The following is a 10,131-nucleotide window of genomic DNA, read 5'->3' as shown; positions in this document are numbered from 1 at the left end:
GCCCATGGCTTTTATTTATTTATTTTTTATTTATTTATTTTTATCTTTCCTCTTCAGTCTTGTATTTCTTTAATGATTTTTTCTTTTTTTTTTATAGTTCAGTGAGTGTTTCGTTGTTGCTTGTTACTCGCAGCTGGAAACCTGATTGTTGCTTTTGTGTTTCTTTAATGCGTGGGATGTGTCGCGTGCTGCTGCCTCCTGTCTTTGTGCGTGTGTTTGTTTGTATTCCTTGTATGCACAACACGATTCCAACTTTCGAATGGAGAGGGCTTTGAGTATTGGTTTGTGTGTGTGTGTGTGAGAGAGAGAGAGAGAGAGAGAGAGAGAGAGAGAGAGAGAGAGAGAGAGAGAGAGAGAGAGAGGAGAGAGGGAGAGAAAGAAAACTTTAAAATTTTTCTCCGCTCCATTCAGACCTTCGCCATAAAAGTTTCATCACACATTCTCCGAAAACATGTTCAGAAAATTGGATTTTTCACTATGAATTGAAACACAAGTTCACACAAGATGTGCGATTGAAGCGCGGGACATGATGTTGTTGTTGTTGTTGTTGTTGTTGTTGTTGTTCACTGTTGTTGTTGTTGTTGTTGTTGTTGCTCACTATTCCTAATGCTTTTTTTTCTCTTTTTTTACTTTCTCTTTTCCCCATCTCAGTCACATCCCAAATATCTTAACCTGAATTATTACCAGGTTATCATTTACGTGACTCGTGGAGGTGATAACAGTGTATCCCATCTCTCCCAAACATCACAACTCTCCTTTTCCTCCTCCTCCTCCTCCTCCTCCTCCCTTCTTAAGCTGCTCAAATTTGACAGACAGCTGCTTGACTGCTTCCCGGACATACATACCCCCTCCTCTCTCTCTCTCTCTCTCTCTCTCTCTCTCTCTCTCTCTCTCTCTCTCTCTCTCTCTCTCTCTCTCTCTCTCTCTCACCACGAGGCGTATTATCCGTTGATGTGCGTCGTAAACTCACTCACAGCCGCATTGCTGCCGACCGCCCCTTTTTACACCGTACATCCGCACACAATACCCTCACGCTGCCATCTCTTTAGGCGAAATGTAGTACCGTACAGCGTAACATATTCCCTCCCGTCACCACCAGCGCCACCACCATCTGCTGTGTAAATACGTCGTGTTGATTTGCTGTTACGATGTGATTACCCGCTTGTGTGTGTGTGTGTGTGTTGGTTCGTGGAGAAATGTGTTGATGTGTTGATGTGTTTGCGTTGGTGCGGGGTGTGTTGATCAGGTGTGTTGACTGGGGCTCTCTGTTGGTGGGAATGCCGTGTTTATAGGGAATGCACAGGTAGCAGGCACCGTATGTATGCATGTATGTATGCATGTGTATTACAACCAGTCCTCTCATCCATTCATTGGTTCGTTCGTCCATTCATGCGTTACTTTTGGTTCGTTTCTGTATCGTCATTGGTTTATTTTTTATTGCTTTGGTTTTTATAGCTATGTTTTTTTGTTTTTTTTTCGTGGTCAGTTTAGTGTTTCCTCTTTTATTTTTATTTATTTATTTATTTTTTTTTTTTGTTTGTGTAAGAGCAGTGTGTGTGTGTGTGTGTGTGTGTGTGTTATGGGGAATAGAGTAGAAATGTGGCTTGTATCAGAGTATCGTGGTAATGGATGACTGAGAAACACTCTTCGTCTTGATTGAAGTGACAGCGTGGGATGAGGAGGTGGTGGTGAGACGGGGAAGTGATGAGAGGAGGAAGAAAGGATGTGGAAGAGGGGGGAGGAGGGGGAGAAGGAGCGAGAAACAATCACGACGCAGCTTCAGAATAACATGAGGTTCTTCTAATCTAGTTTATTGACGTGATTGTAGTGACATTGTTTTTTTATTCTAATTGTTATAGTTATTGTAAACCATTGAGCCTTGCTTCATTCAAAGGTAAGAAAAAAGTGTATCATTCAAAACAACATACCGACTTTCACAGCAGCAGCATCAATACACAGCAAGGATATTCATCCCACCTGTCCTTTTTTTCTCTTTTCTTTTCTTTTCTTTTTTTTTTTTACATTTTCCTGCACTTTAAAGGTTAAGCTCAGGAATAAACTTGAAAAGAAGAAAACGGAATAAATATTTAAACGAACTCGTTCTAACAAGAATATTCATACAACTTCCCTTCGCCTCTTCCTTCTCTCTCTCTCTCTCTCTCTCTCTCTCTCTCTCTCTCTCTCTCTCTCTCTCTCTCTCTCTCTCTCTCTCTCTCTCTCTCTCTCTCTCTCTTATTAACAGAAGGGTGAAAAAAAAAAGTTGAGAAAAAAAATAAATAGAAAATGAAAAGCCTACTCGCTCTCACTGACCGAAATCACGACCAGGACCTGAGTGTCTGCGAGGACTTTCAATAAGCAGGACTCGTCAAGTTCAGTCACGTCTTCCCAGTGAGGCTCAGAATAACCTCATGACTTTTTCAACCTCTCGCCGCCGCCATCTCCCCCCACAGCAGGTGTTCTGTGCAGGAGGGAAACACGCTTTTCCTTGCCTCACCTTTCCTCCCTCCCTCCCTCCTTCATTTTCCTCTTCCGCGTCCTTCTCCTATTTCTTACTCCCTCCTTTCCTCAGGTGTTCAGTGCAGGTGGGAGGTATATACTCGTATTTCTCTCTCTCTCTCTCTCTCTCTCTCTCTCTCTCTCTCTCTCTCTCTCTCTCTCTCTCTCTCTCTCTCTCTCTCTCTCTTCTTTTTATTCCATTCCTCAAAAATAACGCCCGATATTTCATCATCCACCTCTTCTTTCTCCCCTCCTCCTCCCCTCACTCCTTTTCTCACCCTCCCCCTTCACCTGTCCCTTCTTCCCATTTCTCCCAAGCAGCATTAAAGGACAGCTTGCTCGTTCACACGTGGCCTTCGATTTCATGGTGCAAAACAAAATTACTTACAGATTATTGTTGTTTTGCTGGTGGTGGTAACGCCGCCGCTGCCCCTCTCTCCTCTTGACCTCCCGTCTATTGTCTGTTGTCTGCTTGAAGCGTGTGTAGGAGGGTGTTATTGGTGGTGGTGATGGTGTTTGTTGTTGCTGCTGTTGTTATTGTTAATGGTGGTGGTGGTTATTGTCACAATGTTGTTGTTATTGGTAATGATGATGATGAAGATGGTGGTGGCGGTGATGGTGGTGCATAAGAACATAAGAAAGTAAGGGAAGCTGCAAGAAGTCATCAGGCTTACATGTGACAGTCCCTGTATGAAACGTATCTACCTATTTCCACCTACCATCCCCATCCATAAATCTATCTAGTCTTTTTTTTAAGGCTCCTTAATGACTCGATACTAACAACCTGATTACTGAAGAATTGGTAATGATCGTGGGTGTTACTGTCACTCTTTCCGGTTTTGCAAGAAATAGTCAAGAATATAATAATTTACATTCATGACTTCCTCTTCCTTTCCAAGTCTCCCTCTTACCTTCAGATTCAGCGAATACATAAAGTGCGTTTGATCTTTTCATAATGGTGTGAAGTTCAAAGGTCCTTTTTATTTCCAATATTTACCTTGCAATAAACTTTTTGAATGGCGAAGGAACGAGTGAAAATTGTCTTAATCAAACCTCAGGCAGAAAAGCAGCGTCCTTCAATATGTATATTCTTTTTTTTTTTTTTTAGGCTGAATATTTTATATAACGTCTCTCTCTCTCTCTCTCTCTCTCTCTCTCTCTCTCTCTCTCTCTCTCTCTCTCTCTCTCTCTCTCTCTCTCTCTCTCTCTCTCTCTCTCTCTCTCTCGTGTAGTTTTCTTGCTAATCAGCTTGTATATGCCCACTGATTTTGTTACTAATGGTAATCTTATGTTTCCCCCTTAGTTCTTTCAATCTGTAACTTTTCCTGCAATGACAGTTCGGCCAATCACATTACCCATATGCTGGTAAATGTAAAGTTGTTATTCATTATTGGGAAGCGGCAGGTGCTTGGGGACATACTTATGTATACACAAGTGGGTGAGCTGAACACAAGTGTGAGGTGAAGTTAGTGCTTCTGAGACCAAGGACCGTATTCTAAAACGCTTTGCTTTCTCACCACTATTTTCAAAGGCCACAGAGATGAATAGCCGGGTTCCCAAGAGTATTTCTCCCGTTCATAATGTGCAAATCTTGTTAATCTGTCACTAGAACCATAAAAACACATTTAAAAGCCCGTCTATCATGAACTAGAGCCTATTGAATGTAGTGGAGGTACGGCGCAAAAGTGTTTCAGAATAGTGGAGGAGGAGGAGAGAAGGGAAAGGGGAGTGATGTAATGATCGGCACGTTGGTGTGCGTGGGAAGGGAAGATATGGTGTTGAAGTGATGTGTTGGTGTGTGAGGGAAGGAAACAAGGGACGCGTGGTGAAGTGGTGGGCTTGTATTGAAGCGGATGAAGGGAAACATTGACGAAGGGAGGGGAAATGTGGTGGTGGACGAAGATGCGTTGAAAGTGACGTGACGGTGTGAGAGGGAAGGAAAGGAAGCGTGGTGGAGGAGTGGTTGAGCTTGTATTGAAGTGGCTGAAGGGAAAGATTGAGGGAGGGAAGGAGTGGAAGTGTGGTGGTGGACGGAAAGTGACGTGCTGGTGTGAGAGGGAAGGAAAGGACGCGACAGGAAGCGTGGGGGAGGAGCTTGTATTGGGCTTGTATTGAAGTGGCTGAGAGGGGAGATTGAGGGAGGGCCGACGGGAGGGCGTGAGAGGTGAAGGAACACAAGGAGGGCTAGGGCGATAAAGAAAATCACTGCTATCGTAAATCCTCACCGTTCGTAGTGGCTGTGTAAAGAATGGGTTATCGGGCCCCTGGGAGATGGATTGCACACACACACACACACACACACACACACACACACACACACACACACACACACACACACACACACACACACGAGGAGGAGGGGTGGAGGAAAGAAGTGTAATAAGTAGCTCCGGAAAGGCAGGAAGATAAGGAGAGTGGTAATAAATGTAAAGGAGGAAGAGGAGAGGGAGGAGCTGGAGAAGATGAAGAGGAATGTGCGACTTTCACAGCATTGCCTCCACAACCTTCCCTGTCTACTGGAAGCTTTTTATTAATAACAAACAAGATGAATCTCTCTCTCTCTCTCTCTCTCTCTCTCTCTCTCTCTCTCTCTCTCTCTCTCTCTCTCTCTCTCTCTCTCTCTCTCTCTCTCTCTCTCTCTCTCTCTCTCTCTGGTCCATCATAAACAACAACTACTACTACTACTATCACAACTACCGTTTCATCTACTACTACTACTACTACTACTACTACTACTACCAATTTATCTACTACTACTACTATTACTACTACTACTACTACTACCACCACCAATTCATCTACTACTACTACTACTACTACTTCATCTACTTCGACTACTACTACTACTACTACTACTACTACTACTTCATCTAGTACTACTGCTACTACTACTACTTCATCTACTAATACTACTAATACTACTACTTAGCATATATAATACGTACTTCTAGTAAAGTTGATATTGCATCACCCACATAACCTGTACTGTATTGCATGAGTTCCCTCCCTTGCACTTAATGAAGAAAGTTGTATCGGTACACACACACACACACACACACACACACACACACACACACACACACACACACACACACACACACACACACACACACACACACACACACACACACACACACACACACACACACAACAATTCTCAGCATCACTACGTATGTACATAAAAGTTTGATTTATTGTACCTTCATGTTTTTTTTTTTTTTTTTTTTTTGTGGTGTCTTGAGTTTTTTCTTTTTCGAGTTGTATTGCAATTTAATGTTCCCTTTTCTAATGTTCTTTTTTCTTCCTTTTCCTGCAGAACTTCGAAGTTGTGCCTTACCCGAAGGAGAAGTACGGACAGTTCTACCGCGGCGACTCCTACATCGTCCTCTACGTGAGTGCTGAGAGAGAGAGAAAGAGAGAGAGAGAGAGAGAGAGAGAGAGAGAGAGAGAGAGAGAGAGAGAGAGAGAGAGAGAGAGAGAGAATTTTGCTCCAGGAACTGCAGTGCAGAATTTTTGTTTCCCTCGTGTCTCATTTTCATTCTTTGCTTCCCTCCTCTTCATCATCATTATTTTTTCCCCTTGCGTATTGTTTTCATTCTTTCGCCTCCACTGTCTCCTTTATCATCATCATCCTTTTTCCTCCATTTCTCTTCCTACTCCTTTTCCCCACGGTTCCACTTAAGTTCATCTACATCCTTCATACTTTTTTTTATTTTCTTTTTTGTAAACGTCTTTCAGTCCACCTTTTCCTTCCCACTCTCATTTCTCTTTCTCCTCTTCCTCCTCGTCGTCAATTTCAGGATCTGTTTTTTATTTCCCTTGCGACTCATTTTAATTATCATCCTTTTTACTTATTCCTCATATTATTATCCCTCTTCTTCTCCTTCCACTTCTTTCCCGCTTCTCATTCCCACGCTTCTAAGTTTATCTGTCTACCTCATACTTTCTTTTAAACGCCTCTTAGTTATCTTTCCTTCTCCCTATTCTTTTATGCTTTCTTCCATCCATCTACTCATTCTTCCTCCTCCACCCTTCTGCAGTATTCCTCCTCCTCCTCTTCTTCCTCCCCCTTCTCCTTTATTCTTTTAAATTTGAACTGTGCCTTATTTTTGTTACTTTTACCTTTGATTTTAACACTTCTAGTATTTTTATGCATTTTGTAATCTGGAGCCATTGTGACCTTAGTTGTTGCAGCACAATGCTAGATTTTATTTTTAAATTATTTCACTTCTTCTCCTCCTCCTCCTCCTCGCTGTCAACATCCGTCCTGTCGTCTCCCATTACTCTTCGTCCATCAATACCTCGGTGCTCCATGAATAGCTTCGTTTGCCTCACTGAAGCCACCGTGCAGGCCTCATTAATCTTCCGTTTTGTCCTGCATTCCTCTTTGTCTCAGTGAACTCCAATGAATCCTTCTCATGTTTGTTGATTCCGTTAATTGATGATTATTTTCTTTAGCCCGCCTTGTTAATTAAGTTTTGTGTATGGCGTTTTTTTTTTTCTTTTAAATTTCCTATTTACTTCAAAGGTCGCGTTGTATTTTTCTCTTGTAATGTGGCGTGTTCTGGGCCATATTCTAAAACGCTTCAGTGCTGCACCCAGATTACTTTCAGAAGGCTCTAGTTGAAGTTGCACGGGTTTTTTTAAGTAAATTTACTATTCTAGTGACGGATTAACAAGATTTTTACATCATAACAGGAGAAACACTCTCGAGAAGTCGGCTAATCATCTCTGTGGCCTTTGAAGATAGTTTCGGTGAGAGAGCAAAGCGTTTCGGAATACGGGCTTCAGTTTCACCGCTCGTTACCAGATTACTTGTGTTTTCCAGGCGCTCTCTCGTTATAATGCGCTGCATGTGACATTGCTAAAACTAAAACAATGGGAAAACGGTAAAGGTAAAATGAATTCCATCGAAAAATTCTGATTGAAGTAAAGTAAATTGAAATAAATGATTGTTGTGAAGGTCTTTTGTTTGGGTTCACAGATAGACTAAAACTCTCTCTCTCTCTCTCTCTCTCTCTCTCTCTCTCTCTCTCTCTCTCTCTCTCTCTCTCTCTCTCTCTCTCTCTCTCTCTCTCTCTCTCTCTCTCTCTCTTTATATATTTCAGTGTGTGTGTGTGTGTGCTTACATGTGCTTGCGTGTTCAATCATACTTTTTATTGTGTTTTGAATTTCAAGAACAAATTCATTAAGAAAAAAAAAATCCCACATTATGGAAAGTTTTGCGGACACCAGTTTTTCTGCCACAAGTCCCTGCATCACTTATCACTCCATCCCAGAAAGCTGACGTCATGCTGGGGTGTCTGCCTCGTCTTTCATCAATCCACGCGTCTTTTCCTCGCAGCAAATTGCGTGCATTCTGAAATACCACGTCAGTTATCTTTACTTCTTTGTGCTTGATGGCCAGCTGGCACATGAATGCAGTTTGAGGAGTAGTGAGGAGCCAGCAGTTATAGATATCAATTCTAGACGGACTTTTTGCACTCTTCCCGGAAAAAAAAAAAAAGAAAAAAAAACATAATCATAGGTAACTTCAAGCTCAGATGTGAGGACAAACGCTTCCGAAATCACAGGCTATGTCCAGTGCAATCGCCGGTCAGTATGTGCATTTATAGAGTTCAGTTATTTATTAATTTGTTTTATTAATATTATTATTATTATTATCATTATTATTATTATTATTATTATTATTATTATTATTATTATTATTATTATTATTGTTATTATTATTATTATTATTACTCCTAGTAGTAGTAGTAGTAGTAGTAGTAGTAGTAGTAGTATTCCATTTGTATCAACGTCGCGTATCAGTCTTTGTGCACTACACCAAGTAAAGGATTCGATTCAACGACACTTCCAGTGATAAACCATGATGAAATGGGGGACTGGCGGTAATCTTCCTTCAGTAATTTAATCTGAATTTATCTACGTCATGCAGTTTACACGCTATTATTGAAGCAAAGGGAGCTTTAGATTTTTTTTTTTTTTTTCCACTTTCCATCACAATATTGAAGGTCTGAAGCAAGGGAGCAGAGTTGAGAGTATAGCTGCGCATCTAGCTCAGTTTCGTAACCCAAATTTGAAAGAGAATATCAGTTTGTTTGTAGCATGATGTAGTGGTCGTGACTGGGAAGACTTGCTCTTGAACTGCTTTTCAAACAACGCGCCAGCCACCAGTGGCCAGTGTCACTGAGCCAAGAGGAAGATGGAGTGTGTCGTGTGTGGAGCAGCAGGACCTCAAAAGATCTTGTGAACACTGGCTGGAGTGTCTCGTGTTTAGTCTGAGGTCTACACTCAATCATTGGTTGCTAACGTATTTTCATTCCTCTGCGTGCAGACGAGCGTCATCAACGACAACAAGAGCTGGGACTTGCACTTCTGGCTGGGCTCCCAGACCTCGCAGGTGAGTGCCTTCCTTCTCTCATCGTATACAAGTTTCAGAGCTGGTGGGAGTCGATGGGCTCAGGATAAACATGTACATGTTAATCCATGGCTTGAAAATTGTTTGTAAATACATAGAAAATCCCCTTGGGATGAATGTTGAGGAAAAGCCTTAGGGAAAAAATGGCACATTCTTCTGGGTAAGAATACCCTCTTTTGAGAATCGGTTAAAATGTTGAACATTAACTCAACGAAGTAGTTTCATGACATTTTTCAGTTATATATATATATATATATATATATATATATATATATATATATATATATATATATATATATATATATATATATATATATATATATATATATATATATATATATATATATATATATATATATACACATTTTTTTTTACTTTTTTTTTTTTTTTTTTTCTGAGTACCTGGGATGGGGTAGTATTGGTGTGTTGTGGGTGAACACTGGTTGTGCCCGCAGGATGAGGCAGGCGCGGCGGCCATCAAGACGGTGGAGCTGGACGACTCCCTTGGGGGCGTGCCTGTTCAGCACCGCGAGGTGGAGGAGCACGAGTCATCCCTCTTCCTCTCCAGGTACGTGCTTCCTTCACCTTTTTCGTTCAAAGAAACAAGCAGTGGTGGTTAGCAAGGAATTTTCACCGAGATCATTTAAGTCTCTCTCTCTCTCTCTCTCTCTCTCTCTCTCTCTCTCTCTCTCTCTCTCTCTCTCTCTCTCTCTCTCTCTCTCTCTCTCTCTCTCTCTCTCTCTCTCTCTCTCTCTCTCTCTTTTGGAATGTTGTTACGGTTATTGAGATGTTATTGAATTATTTTTATCTTCCCTCAATCTGAGTGACGGAGCACTCCTTTAGATTTTTTTTTTACTTTTGTATCATGAATCAGTGTTCTGCAATATTCCTAACTTGCCCCAACAAGCTTGGGGAACCACGGGAAAAATGGAATACAGTTGCTCCACAGCTGTCTGCAAACTGACACACAACAGTCTGCAAACTGACACACAACAGTCTGCAAACTGTCACACAACAGTCTGCAAACTGACAAACAACAGTCTGCAAACTGACACACAACAGTCTGCAAACTGACACACAACAGTCTGCAAACTGACACACAACAGTCTGCAAACTGACACACAACAGTCTGCAAACTGACACACAACAGTCTGCAAACTGACACACAACAGTCTGCAAACTGACACACAACAGTCTGCAAACTGACACATAAT

At 41.6% G+C, this 10,131-nt stretch overlaps 1 protein-coding gene across 7 annotated transcripts in view; it reads left to right on the top strand.

Annotated features, from left to right (window-relative positions):
* The window catches only part of LOC135105630 (gelsolin, cytoplasmic-like), a 91,523-nt gene that overhangs the window by 52,948 nt on the left and 28,444 nt on the right, over window positions 1-10,131 (top strand). For all 7 annotated transcript variants that reach the window (XM_064013977.1, XM_064013975.1, XM_064013980.1 and 4 more), the window contains exons 2-4: window positions 5,813-5,887; window positions 8,834-8,899; window positions 9,373-9,485. In XM_064013977.1, coding sequence (XP_063870047.1) covers window positions 5,813-5,887; window positions 8,834-8,899; window positions 9,373-9,485 — 254 coding nt within the window. The remainder of the gene's footprint in view (window positions 1-5,812; window positions 5,888-8,833; window positions 8,900-9,372; window positions 9,486-10,131) is intronic.

The sequence above is a fragment of the Scylla paramamosain genome, chromosome 12 (genome assembly GCF_035594125.1).
Source record: "Scylla paramamosain isolate STU-SP2022 chromosome 12, ASM3559412v1, whole genome shotgun sequence".
NCBI classification, from domain to species: domain Eukaryota; kingdom Metazoa; phylum Arthropoda; class Malacostraca; order Decapoda; family Portunidae; genus Scylla; species Scylla paramamosain.
This window is presented reverse-complemented; position numbering and strand designations above follow the sequence as displayed.